Genomic DNA, 13,972 nt, shown 5'->3' with positions numbered 1-13,972 from the left:
CTGGAAAGACATGTGATTTGTCGCTTTTGTGTCTGAATGCCAGAAGCGTAAAAAATAAAGTTCATGATTTCTGCAAGCTTTTATCTACGCTTAATCCTGATATAATTATGGGATGTGACTCCTGGCTTGATGGTTACGTGAGAGATTCAGAAGTGTTCCCTCCTAACTGTACGGCATTTCGAAAGCATAGAAACACTCATGGCGGTGGTGTATTTATTTGTGTACGAAGTTCTGTGCACGCTGAGGAAATTCAGAGTAATTTTGACAACTGTGAGTCTGTATGGTGTCGTCTCTTGTCGAAAGGGTAATCCATTGCACTGTGTTCTTTTTAGCGGCCGCAGGCAAGGAATGTTTGAGAAATTTGTGTGACCAAGTATCTTTTATCTCCGATCATATTGTGTTAACGTTCGGTGATTTTAACTTGCCAGATTTCAAGCGGTGTACTACCGGATATGAGAGATTCAATAATTTACCTGCTTACCGAGTTTTTGATGAGATGCTATATATGCATTCTTTGCACCAATTTGTTCATCTTCGGACACGCGGCTCCAACGTTTTATATTTACTACTGTGTAACTGTGAGGAAATTATTAGTGATGTTTCTGTCTTCCCGGGCCTCTCGGATCACGAATGTGTGACTGCTAGTGTTAGGACTCACTCTAAGGTAGTACCAAATCAGCATCAGAGAAAATTTTTTTCTTGTATAGCAGGGCTGATTTTAAGGCTATTTCTAGGAACCTGGAAGCTAATTACCCTGATTTAGAAACATTAAGCAAATCCCAATGTGTTGACTTTCTGTGGAAGCATTTTTGAGATATGCTGACCAGCCTTGTTCAAAAATATGTACCGACACGGAAAATTAAGCACAAACGCAAATGCGATAAACCCTATTTTACGAGGAACATACAAACGTTGACAGGCGGAAATCGGCAGCCTTCTCCGCGTTCAAAAAGAACGGCAGTGCTTCGAACTATGAGAAGATAAAAGCGTTATCTAAATGCATTCGTAACGCGATTCGTATAGAGAAGCGGGCATATTTTGAAAGAGTTAAGTCAAATTTGGGGGCAAGTCAAAGCTATTGCGGAAGTACATAAAACAGGTCTTACAGGTCTTATCGATAACGATCGTTTTTTAATTTTTATAAACGATCTTGTCGGAGTTGCTGGTTCTTCCATCACGTTATTTGCAGATGACTGTGTAATTTATCGGTCCATAGACAGGGTTTATGATGCTAATATTTTTCAACGGGATTTAAGTAAAGTAGAATTATGGTACAAAGACTGGGGTATGAAACTGAATGCGGGCAAATGTAAGGCTATGTCGTTTTCTAGTAGCATCAAAGTTTTAAACTATACATTGTGTAATTCTATTCTCGAAACGGTTGACGAATATAAATATCTAGGTGTCAAAAGTCACAGAAGTCTTAAATGGGAAAAAATACATTGACATGATCATTTAAAAAGCTAGCAGCACACTTGGTTTTTAGAAGAAATTTTAAAGGGGCTCCCAGGGACATTAAGGAGATAGTCTATAAATCGTATGCTCGACCTATTTTGGAATACTATAGCACGGTTTGGGATCCGCACGAGAATGGTTGTAAACAAAAAGTTGAAAAAATTCAAAGTCAAACAGCAACGTTTGTGACAAATTCATATTCATCTTACTTTCGATCTGTGCATTTAAAATCCATGCTGGGATGGGTCTATGGAGTCTCGGAGAACGCAAGCTCGGTTGAAATTTCTCCGTGATATTTATTTCGATCTTTCTGGTACTCCTTCTGGTAACTACTTGTTTCCTCCTAGTTTTATTTCTAAACACCTAGATCACGAACACAAGATTGAGCTTTACCGTTTTAGATCAACAATTTTTCAGAACAATTTTTTTGTTAAAACTATCCCCGAGAGAAACAGCCTCCCTCGTGACTTAATTCATTCGGCCTCCAATGACATCTTCTTGAAAAGAGTGCAAGAATTTCTGTTGCGTTAAATGCTGTTGTAATCTTATACCTTGAAAAGATGTTCATTTGTATGTTCTCCTCTCCACTACGTAGTGCCACTCATGTGGAATTGTAGGGTACATGAAATAAAAAAATAAAAAAAGTTCCTTCAAGTCGAAGTTGAGAACTGCGAGAATAGTCGACTCACCGACCGGAGTGCTAGCAGACAGGGCAAGCACCGTGGAAAACAAAGAAATGTGAGCAGCTTGGATCGTCTTCCTATTCCAACCGTCTATTGCATTTGTGGCAGCATTTCTCACTCGACTGCAAACTGGGTAGGGCACATAATTTCTCCGTCAATAACTGTCGCAGGGCAATAATTTCACGCGTAATTTCACGCGTATTAGGCGCGGCTTATGCGTTATTTTTTTTCTTACGGGCGCTCCGCGGCTTATCTGATTACTATTTTTTTCCTGGTATTTTCCCCATACGGCAGTTTTAACGAAAGGGCTGACAGTGTTTCTGGAACAGTACTGACCTGCCGGTGCACGAGCAGTGTGTAATAGGGGCGGGTCAACATTCGAGTAGATTGATCTTCCTGGTGTATTCCCCCAAGCAGCTTTAACGAAAGTGGTGACAGTGATTCACGTCTTCTGGAAGACCACTGACCCATGAATCCATGAAAAACACCCAAGAAGGGCACAATCCGAAATTGCTAGAACTCTATAGACCTGACCTCCTTTGTTGCACAATATGCTGACCCCGGTGTATGGACCACAGGGTTTATGGCCTCCTCTATGGTCTCCTTTGTCACGCAAATCAGTCGCCGCGTATTGCCAGCGGCTTATGCGGCCAGAAAATTTTCAAAATGTTCCTAAGAACCCGTCCTGCGGCTTATCTGCGGTGCGGCTTATACGCGTGAAATTACAGTATTAGATGACAGAAAAAAGAAGCTAATCGGTGGTAAGCCATGTTGTCGTTGTGCACAAAAAGGCCACAACGCCTGGGGCCAAAGAGGAAAATTACAGTGTTCCCGTTGTAGAGGTTGGCACGCATTGGCAGTGCGTGACCCATCGTGGAGGCCCGAGAGCAAGCGCATGGTCAGCACGGAAACAAGCAAGGCCACAAGCGTGTTGGTCCCGGATGGACTAAACAGGAACAGTTCTCAGGTACCCCTACTTGCTTTTAGGTGCTGGGTAACAGCCAACGGCAAGTGCATCTACGTTCGTGAAATAATCGACGAAGGTAGTCAAGAGACTTTCATAAGGAAACACTTGACCGAACAGTGAAGTCTTCAAGGGAGCGACAACATACTCCTCACGCTCAACACTTTTGAATGCATGTCGAGTTTGAATCCCAAGCGATGTGACGTAGTGAAATGCCACATACAAAGCCAGTTTTCACCGTCAGAATAGCCCTTTGAAGCAGGTGTTGTTCCTGATATATGCAGGAATGTACTCTGGGCGCCCACTGACATTGACATCGCGCAGAATATCAAAACTGGAGGGCGCCGTTGAGTTATTGTTCCCCAACGTTCAGGACACGCAAGGAATTAATCAGCTTCAGGAGGCAGATCAGCTGTAGAAATAGTAAGGGGAAAAAAATTGCGTTGCACTCATAACGAATGCCTTATCGCAGTTAAAACAAAATGGGATAGACATTTCAAAGTCCCACCTCAACATCTGGTACTGAATGTGCAACCTTGAATGCTGTGACCTGCGTACTCAGAGCCGAGTGCACCTCTAACGACGACATGGTCAATTCACTGCGGAAGTTGTGGAAATTGGATGACATCGGCGCTGTGAATAATTCGTCAGGGAAGAACGAAAATGAAGGAATCAAAAAAAGAAAAAATAGAAAAGAAATTCAAACATGGTCAAGAAAGCGAACTGAGCTACTCGGTTGCCCTGCCTCTGGAAGGTTTCAGGAGAGAGCTTATTTAATAACCGATAAATGGCGAAATGTTGTTTGAAGAGCTTACTTACCGTACATAATGAGACGAAAATGCATGCATTACATATGACTTGTACTTGTGTCCTACTGGACTGTCCATTGTCCGAAAAGCGAGTTTCCACATTACTGTGACGAAAATGCATCAAAAAAGTTTGATCCCCTCAGAAACATCGTCCATAATTTCAGTTGTCCATATTAACGAGGCACGACTGTAGTCGATATAAGTAAAACATTTTCGAAAATTTCCGGCTTCTTCGGCTATGGTGAATATGGGTCAGAAACAGAGGGAAGATGTCGAAAGGAAAATAAGGAAGGCCGAGGGAAGGCCGGTGTCCCGGAAACTGGAAGAACTCGCATCATTGAGGCATGCGCAGGAGCTGCAGGAGTACACGAGTGCTGCGGGACCCAGCGGGTTAACACGGCCCTGAACTCAGCCTTGCGAGTCGCGTGTACCCTCAATAATTGTACGCGATCTCTCCAGCCCATCAATGGCCACCCTGATGGTGCTTGCTCTCACAATATTATTATATTGTCTCTAGTGTAGCTAGTTTAGCGTTAACATTTCTGGACACTGTAAGAAAGGAGGGCGAGGTAGGGAGATAACCTTCAGGAGAGATCCTTCTCTCTGTCTCGTTCCCATTGCAAGTAGTTCATCATGTAATGTCGAATTGACGTCATTGAATATAGGAAACCAGATCGGGAGGACGGTGTCGCCTCCAATTAAAGTGAGCTAGATGTACAGCTTGGGACAAAAGTTTACGGAACACTGGGGTGTCGCTTTTTCCCTTGGAGTGATACCCTAGCAGCAACCAAGAGTGGACACACATACTGAGAGATTGATAGCACAGCCGGTCATCCGTTTCTTATTCGACCTATTCCCGATATCTAGCACAGCACCTCTCCGTGCCGTGTTCCGTGAACTTTTGTCCCAAGCCGTACGGACGACCGTGAAGAGCTCTCACAAGGGTCAGCTGTCACACCAGCTACGTAAAGCTACGTGGCTATTTTTTAAGCGACACAAGTAAACACTAGCTGAATAAAGTTTTATTGTCTTGGAAAGCATGGCAAGGTGCACACAGCAACGTAAAATAGCCCGTTCTTGAAATTTTCAAATGTTACACGACGTATTCTAAAGCTCTGAAGAATGCATGTGTTCGTAGTATGTATTCAACGCTGGGAAATCTTCCCACGGATTTTCAGCGGAACGCGTTGCACAGCTAAGTCCAACGCTGAGCTAAAGTCACTGCGGTTATCATAGGGGTCAGTTGTTCCATATGAGGTGTGGAAATAGCCACGTCCCTCAACTGGTGCAGCGACTGACAGCGCAATCTATACGGGCAAGATGGTGTTTCAGGAGCTTTTTAACAACATGTTAGAGATGGTGTAATAACGTAGAGCTACTTTTTACATTTAACATGGCGGTCAACAAGCCAGTAAAGGCTAGCTTGTACGTATCCTACACAGATAGGACAGACGTGAAAATATAAAATGTAAAGCTTACGATAATAGGTTCTTCACTGCTCTGTTTCTTTGTTTTGTATACCAGTCCAGTGGTATTCCAGTGGTATTTCATTCGGTACCCCTCCACAATAACGATCACGAGAAAATGCAGTTGAGACAAGCTGCCCCTGCCAGTATGGTAGCCTGCCCTGTCACTGGGGCGCAATGCCACACTTGACGACCTCCGAGCAGATGTTTTTTAAAAACTGTTTTTGAAATACGGCTCTATTTTAATATGTGCGTGGTGTAGCCAAAATATCGTACTAAAACCAAGCTTTGGACTCATCAGCCTGACGAAAGTACTTTCCTCACAGCAAAATACTCGTAAATATTGTGACAACTCTCCCCCCGACCTCCCCTAATAGGTGCAGACTGCAGACACGTCGTCGTCGTCAAAGTACATCCCTCTCTCTCCAGTGCTCCATGTCCGCATGTACTGCGTCATAGCAGACGGCCCGGCCGTTCTCATGGTAACGTGAAGCTTCGAAAGTATTCTTGACAATTTCTACATATAACATGTCTTTGCAAGCACGGCAAATTGGTTTGGACGGCTCCCGTGTGCGTTTGCCAGCTTGGCGGCGATGCGTCTTGAGTGAGGCAGCTTTGCGGGGCAATGCCTGATGACTGCAGGAGTGGTGAAGCGTTTCTTACGTTTTTTTATTTTTTTCCAGGCAAAAACACAAATATGATGCTTCAAATAATCTCTGTGAAATAAATGTTCAAGGGGCATACTATGAAATACAATCGGTCCCATTTTTTTTTTATCAAAACCACTTCCGTGTGCGATAGGTGACTGAACATCTGGTAAAAAGGAATATTTCCGAAAGTCATTATTTTTTTCTGCGCGCCAAGTTTGTGCGCCTCAAAATATTTTAACACGTTCTGTGCCTCCTACACAAATTAATTAAGTAAATATGAAAAAAAAATCGAAAGTCCTGAAAAAATATACAGGAAGTTTATAGTTTTCTCGGGGCATAAATACTTCATAAAACGTGGGGATCAGCCTTCACAGCGTATTGGAACGAAAGCATTATGCTTTGCCTTCACTCAGAAGAGATTTTGTTGAAATTTGCGTAAAAGCGCATGGGAACAATGAGCCACAGGTTTTTTCAAAGACATCTGGGAAGGTTGGGCGCAATGACTAGTGCGTTCGGCATGGAATCACCTATACGTATGTCGATCTGAGCCACCCGCAGCAACGTCTGCGAGCACCATACCGCAATCAAAATGCGTGCCACCTCGCGCGAGAGGTGGGCCCTACAGCAAACTTTCGACCAAGGTAGATGGGTAGAAATCCAGCGAACCGGTAGAGATGTAGGAAGGGAGTTGCCACAGGACAGAAGCCGCCGATATTTCGAACACAGACTGTTCTTCTTCTGGGCCCCGAAGAAGAACAGTCTCTGTTCGAAATATCGGCGGCTTCTGTCCTGAGGCAACTCCCTCCCTTTCGACCAAGGTGTACGACCAAGAGGATAGAAGGACAATGGCTTAGGATTAGCCTCGTTTTGTGCTGAGGGCTATCTGGTACAGTGCCCTTCACAAATGTCGCGGTACAGACACGGTCAAGTAAGAATCGCATTTTTATTTCAGGAGATCGACGTGGACGACGAACCCACATCATCGCACCCAAGTACTGTTGTGAACAGACAACTGATAGATGTGAGTATGATCTATATGACGTACATTTACACACGTGTATTTTGCTCGTGAAATAGAAGACGACGTAATTACCCGCCCATTACAAGAAAATATATAAATAGCGACACTATAAATAGCGAACACCAAGAAGAGCGCGGAAGTAAAACTCACAGGCAGAGCTGAGAATTTTAAATTACAGGCGGAAAATTGCAGTAGACTGGAAGGTTCCATGATAGGCAAGCCTGAGCGATGGGCAAGACACGTAAACAAACACAAACACGATTTACCACAATTGTTTACGACGCAACGAGTTCCGCAATGTTACATTGCCTCTGGGAGATTAGTATCCTTGCAACATTACCATTTACTGACGTTAATCCTCAGACTACCGCTGAGGATGTTCCGTATTCATCAATTGCTCGTATCCATCATTTCAATCGTATTCATCATTCGGCTCCACTTGTGCGTCTTGCGTGAGGGACTTGCATTTTACAGAAATACACATATGTCTTGTGAGGGGGAAACCAGCCGGTCTTCTCAAGGTAGCTCGTAATCGTCATCATCAGGCTGAACTGTTTGATTTGCTTGGTGTGCGGATTCTTTGGCTGTGCTGTACGATGCCGAATAAATATGGTTTCTTCCCGTCCGAATCCTTTGTTAACAGTTTGGTAGAAGTCCGCTTCGCATTTCGAGTCCGGAGTTTTGACAAGCTGCTCCTTCGTCCATATCTCCGTCTCCCGTTTTCGCATTTCTTCATGACGCACCCCCGTTCTCGGAGGCTCGTACTCAGGCTGCCGGAGCCAGCGTGATCCTCAGGTTTTCTTGGGGACTGGAAACCAATATATTGAAGAGTGGCTCGCGTCCTACGACCGCGTGAGCTCACGCAACCGATGGGACGATCCAGCTAAACTGAATAACATCGTACTCTACCTCACCGACCTCGCGAGCATTTGGTTAGAAAATCATGAATCGAAGCTCGAGACCTGGGCTATCTTTTACAGTAGTGTTCGCGAATTGTTTGGCACCGCGGCGGCTAGGAAGATGGACGCTGCTCCGGGCCTCTCGGTACTTTACCAACAACACGATGAATGTTACACAGCATACGTATATCGAGGACGCCCTGGCTGTTTGTACTCGGGCGGATCTTGCCATGCATAAGCTCGAGATCATCAACCATATAACCAAAAGCATCGCTGAAAAGGCCTTCCAGTACATTGTTCTGAAGGAACCTTCCACCACCGCCTGTGTGATCGAGGCGTGCAGATCGCTTCAAGAGGAACGGAGCTCGCGCGGCCTGCGTAGCGCGTCATTTCGCGCTGCCCAACCTTTCGTGTCTGGTACCTCGAGCCTTCCGGACGTGGGAGCACTCCGGCTGCTTCTTCGTCAACTGATTCGCGAGGAGTTGTCTTACGTAGTGCAGCGACCAACTCACCTTGAAGCCTGTCCACCACCTGCGCAACCTGAGTCTTACTGCCTGCAGCCTTTGATACGAGACGACGTGGCGGCTGCTCTGAGGCCGGACGCGCTACGACACTTCGTCCGTCCTACGCTCATGAACTGCGCTCGTCATCCGGCTGGACTCCGTCGCAGCCGGTCTCACCGCAGCATATAGAGCCTATAACTTATCTCTTTACTTCCCTACTGTCACCACCACCTGTCTGTTACCGGCCGCAATGGCGGCGCCCTGAAACACGCATACACATACACATAAGCGGTCATACTGCCCTATTTTGTCAGAGACGCAGGCGGGGCATCAAAACCCGAGGTACATTCTTTGCTTACGACTCTCGTGCACGTGCAACAGCGGATGGCATGCTGTTGGACCACAATGACTACGTCGGCTCCAGAGCGAACTTTTCCCGCGACCCGCCATGTTATCCGCCCCCTCAGCGACACCATCAAGTCTCACCTTCCTTGGCGGGTCCCCTGCACGTTCCGCACTTCGTCAGGGGACGCCTTCAGCGCGGGAAAACCGCTAGTTGCGGTCCGGGGAGGAGGGCGGACTCCACTGTTCCAAGAGTCACAAACGCCTCCGTGTTCTCCCCACAATGTCGTGGATGTTGTTCTCGGTGGGATATCTGTACAGGCTCAGATAGACACTGGTCCTGCTTCATCACGTTGGACATGGCTCGGCGCCTGCGCAAAGTGAAGGGGACGGGAGGAGTCCAGCGGTGCCTGAGCCGGAAACGAAGTGACGACCATGTGCAACGTGTAATATTTATTATTTGGTTGCCAAATTATCGGCTGGTACATGATGGCAGGTGCGTACCCGCACATTGGATGGTACGGGAAAAGCCGTGAAAAAATAGCATTCTTCTAGCCAACAAATTGCAACGTGTTTTCCTTAGGAGTTGTTCGTTTGATGAACTCGTTTGCTACAGCGTTCAGCTAGATATCACGAGCTACCTCTTTGTGGCAATGGAGCAAGGTAATATAGTTTAACCGGGCTTGTCCAATTGTGGAACGCAAGTTTTCAGCCGCCGTAGGCACGAGAAGGACTTTTCTGATGTGCAGGACGTCACAGGTATGGTCAATACAATTCGAAGAAGTTGAACAACTTCTGGAAGTATCGTACACACTTCACAACTTCTGGAAGTATCGTCCACACACAGTCCACACTTTCCTTTCCTGAGAGCAGCTCTTTTACGTCCTGAAACAAAGCAAGGCTTACGGAATGCTGCTTTGCAATGTCCAGCAGCGTATCTCGATGAAGCTGAAGGCGACGTGCATCAAGATCTCCTTAATAGAATTCGCACACATAACCGCTGTCAGTTTTTCCCATCAAGAACTCTTCGACTTTGGCCACGTGGTCCCACATTCCGGCAGGAAACCGAGTGCACAGAGACGCATGAACCGTGTCAATTACCATGTAGAACCTCTGCCGATAATAGGCTTCCGTGGATTTAAACTCGTGTGCTTGAGATCCTTCGTCGTAACGACGTGGGGCTTGTCGCTGCCTTATCGGTAGGCTGGAGCTCCCAGTTTTGAGCTCCTCAGCCGTGACTTTCAACATGCTCCAAAAGTCAGGGAATTTGTCGTGGAGTTCAGCAACACATTCTTTAGCGGTCTTCACTATTTGCTCTGTATGCCCAAACTGCAAGCTCTTCTTCTGGAGAGCAGAATTTGCGCTCTCCAATCTCTCAAATACCGGGATCATCAGCCCGAGCATGAAATATGAATCGAATTTTCCGAGCGCTTTTGCATAGCCACTGGCTTTTGCTCCTGTGTGATTCTTTTCATCCGATGACAGAGCGAGAGGTGAATTGCACCAACTCAGAGTAGTTACTTGACACTGACCGCAGTGAGGATGCCTTCAGCGTCCACCGGGCTTTACAGAATTGTCTGAGGTCCGGTGTTCCGTCCTTCTGGAACTGTTCGAACCAGCTGAAGCGCCTTGGAGGTGTACTCACAAAATTTACCAAGTCTGCGAACAAGGTGACAAAGTCGCGACACACATCAATTTGCTTACACAAGTCTTGCAACACTAGGTTGATAGTGTGCGCAAGGCAGTGTACATACATCGCTCTTGGTTCAATATCCTGAACTAGGGCTTGAAGTGCACCGCTTTTGCCGGATACATTTGCAGACCCGTCGTAGCCTTGTCATCGGCACTTCTCAATTTGAACATTCATACGACACAACACGTGTTTCAGCATTGAGAAGAGCTTGCGTGCTCTCGTATCAGCCGTCACGTAAAATCCAATAAGGACTTCTTCCATTTCAAGACCATTTTTGACGTACGTGAGGCAAAACGATATCTGCTCCTGCGTGCTAATATCAGAGGTCTCGTCAGCAATCACCGCGCAAAACAACGCGTTCTGCACTGCTCTGATTACGGAACGGAGCATGCTGTGGGTAATGAGTTCAAGCATCTCATTTTGCAAGTCCGGCGAATTCCACTTACACCTACTTTTGTTGAGTCACGCCCCGAGACCTGGCACATCCGCTTCCCGCAACGTAAGAGGCTGCCTCAAGTTACCTTCATCCTCATTGTGACCGCGAAGTGACACTACGAAGTGGGCCTTGACATCCCAGAAAGCGAACAGACGACAGTACTGTTCGCTTGGAGCGAACTGTACAGCGAACAGAGCTTGACGACTTTGCTTCATTTGGCTGAGCTTCGGTTCAGAGAGCACAGTCGCTACGTTGGCTCCTGTGCTTGCACTTCTGAGCGCCGTGGATGCTTCACGATAAAGAGTTTACTTCTCATGACTTCTAAATCGTTAAAGAGCTTTCTTCCAGTTCTGGAAACCTCGTTCAACGAATTCAGCGTAGGAGTCTTTGTCTCGCGATGTGCATGCAAGTGGAATTTTTTTGTCACTGACAGTGACGCAAATGGCACAGTACACCTTACCAATTTCAGAGTTTAACTGCAGGTTAAGTGCAACTGCGTGCCCTGTAGTATGGTGTTCGGTCATGTCCGTTGCACTTAGCTGCAACTTTGGTAAGCAAAAACTGTCCATCATAAGAAAAAAAGTGTCCACATTATCAAATACAAAAAAAAAGAAGAACTGAAGAGAGCAAAAACAATGACATTTTACAGTCTATGATCATTTGAGCTCTTATTTAATTTGCTGGACACATCCATCAGGTGGACCCTGTTTGTTTTTCGTTTGTTTATTTTGCATGGTTTTTCGTCTTTGTCTCTTCGTCATCTTGAGGTTGGTTTTTCTACTGTTTTCTATTCACGAGTTCTGCAGTAGCTGACCGGAACACCTCCATATCTTTTAAAATCTCAATCAATCAAACAACGTTTTAGAACACTATGACAGCATATTTATTGCGGGCAAGTACATTCCTCTAAAGTGAATAATTTTACTGTCATGTTTCCTTATATGTAGATTTTATAACCACGGTAATACGCCTATGTTTTGTTGTTGTAAGTTTTTTTTTTTTTTCACGTAATGACCGTTTTTCAGCTTAAGTAACAAAAGCGAGAATCGCTGGCATGATACATTACACATATACATTTAATGAGGCTTTGCAAGGACAATGCACTGTTATAAAGCTAAAAAACAAACTATGCCAGCTTTCTCTGTTATGGAAAAAAAATAAAATTATTGTGGTGGCGATGATTGAACATAAGTCTGCATCGAATTAAACATTTCTTTGAAGGAGGAAACATTTCCCTCGAGTTTGAGGAACACACAATATGAACTGTGTGTTCCTCAAACTGAAGGAAATGTTAGTTCTTTCCACAGTACACCATCTCGCTTGCACCATTTTAATTCGCTTATCGAAGCATTTCCTGTTGCATTCTGTTAACTCTTTAATGCAGCCTCAGTACTTTTCTTTGAAACATTCATTCCTTTTTTCTGCTTTTGTAGCTCTCATTTCCACAGCTTTTTAGAGCTCTAGGACCTGCATCATCGCAGTCTGGTTTTTGCGCTAATTTCTCTGTGAGGTCTGTGCAGGTTCCAAACTTGTCTCTTGTTGCTCAGTTGTTTGTTCTTCAGGCTAGGATGCTGCAGCAATCATTTCCATCTGGCTGTTCGTGTACAATTGGAACCTTGAAGATACACAAGAATGTGTGAAGCATGCAGTGAGACGACATATTACTGAGGAAGATGCCTCGATGTTTCATGTGCAGTTGCTTGCAACTCTTTTGTTTGTTTTGTCCTTCTTTCGAAGTTTATCAGGACTACTTCTAACATAGTATGCTTATAGTGCATCACATGCACATACACAAGGGATAAACATCATGCATAACAAATTACATAAAATACGCACAAGCTACTGTTATTGTGTTTTCTTGTTGCGCATGAATCTCCTGACTATGGATCCCAACCCAGTAGTTGCCTTGCTATGCTTAGTAGTAATAGGCGTATGATTACACGCAGCTTTGCCAGCACTGGCCCTCATTTCCAGCTTAGTAAATGCTTATCCATATTTATTAATCCATTATTATTATTATCCATTAATGCTTATCATTTATTGACTTCACAATTGTTGCTCTTTTATTCTTTACCGCCTAATGATGCTTTTACGAACTATTACATGTTTTAAGCACATGATTGGTTCACATGAGTCCAGAACAAAATGTGATATACTAGCTGCAACACATATTCCAGCGAAGAAGACGTACAACACCCCATTTCCATATCCCCTCATCATCCTGAAGCAGATCAGTCAGATGCAGAGTTCCACACATCATATCAGCACACAGATTCAGATTGCAACTGTGGTTGTGCTCACCAATCATGACATCACTGTTTCTCAAGTAGTCGTTTTGTAGCAGTGCGAAACCGTGCAGTGTGGCTGTAGTTTTCATAGGTGTAGTTTCATAGGTGAAGCTGGAAATTGAAGTATGACATGTCATGAGTTGTACCAAATAGTATGAAACATCGAAAAGGACACTAAACAGCATGTACATCATACGCGCTCGCAAGAATGCCACAAAAACGCCACTGATCGCACGGAATCATCTACCAGCATGTTGTGGTAGCTGGATAAAATAGGCGTAAGTAGCTATGACATACACAACAAGCAAGCAGAAACAAGAACTGAACTACTACAAACTGCGTTTCCTATATTCCGTCGTCATGTTTTCTACCTTAACTCGCACTTGCTTCCCGACGAAAACCGCAGTAGCTGTCTCGACGCGGTCGTAATCGGCGGCGTTTCTTTTCTGTCCTCTTTGGTCCCCGATACGGCTACACTGTCTTCACAGGGGTTTATCAAGTGCATCGTCATGGCATCTGGCCAAACGAAGTGTTTTTTGCTGCACGGCAGCTCACTTATTGCTTCCGACGACACTACAGTAGCTGAAGTGGAGTCCGCCATCTTGCTTTTCAGTGGACCCGACCGTGGTTGAGGAGCTCAGTCGAAGCTCAACCGTGGTCGTGCAGTGAACCACGTTCGGCGCTGCGGTGTAACACTCTCAACCACGGTTGAGCTCGACCGCGGTCGACTCAACCGTGGTTGAGAGCGCTAGTGTAACTAGGG

The 13,972-nt window shown here is 45.2% G+C and overlaps 1 protein-coding gene across 3 annotated transcripts in view; it reads left to right on the top strand.

Annotated features, from left to right (window-relative positions):
- The window catches only part of LOC135378940 (caspase-7-like), a 314,482-nt gene that overhangs the window by 248,089 nt on the left and 52,421 nt on the right, over positions 1 to 13,972 (top strand). For all 3 annotated transcript variants that reach the window (XM_064612122.1, XM_064612123.1, XM_064612125.1), the window contains exon 9: positions 6,980 to 7,048. In XM_064612122.1, the coding sequence (XP_064468192.1) occupies positions 6,980 to 7,048 (69 nt within the window). The remainder of the gene's footprint in view (positions 1 to 6,979; positions 7,049 to 13,972) is intronic.

This window comes from Ornithodoros turicata, chromosome 1, assembly GCF_037126465.1.
Source record: "Ornithodoros turicata isolate Travis chromosome 1, ASM3712646v1, whole genome shotgun sequence".
Lineage (NCBI taxonomy): Eukaryota > Metazoa > Arthropoda > Arachnida > Ixodida > Argasidae > Ornithodoros > Ornithodoros turicata.
Note: the sequence above shows the minus strand (reverse complement) of the source record. Positions and strands in the feature narration are given on the sequence as shown.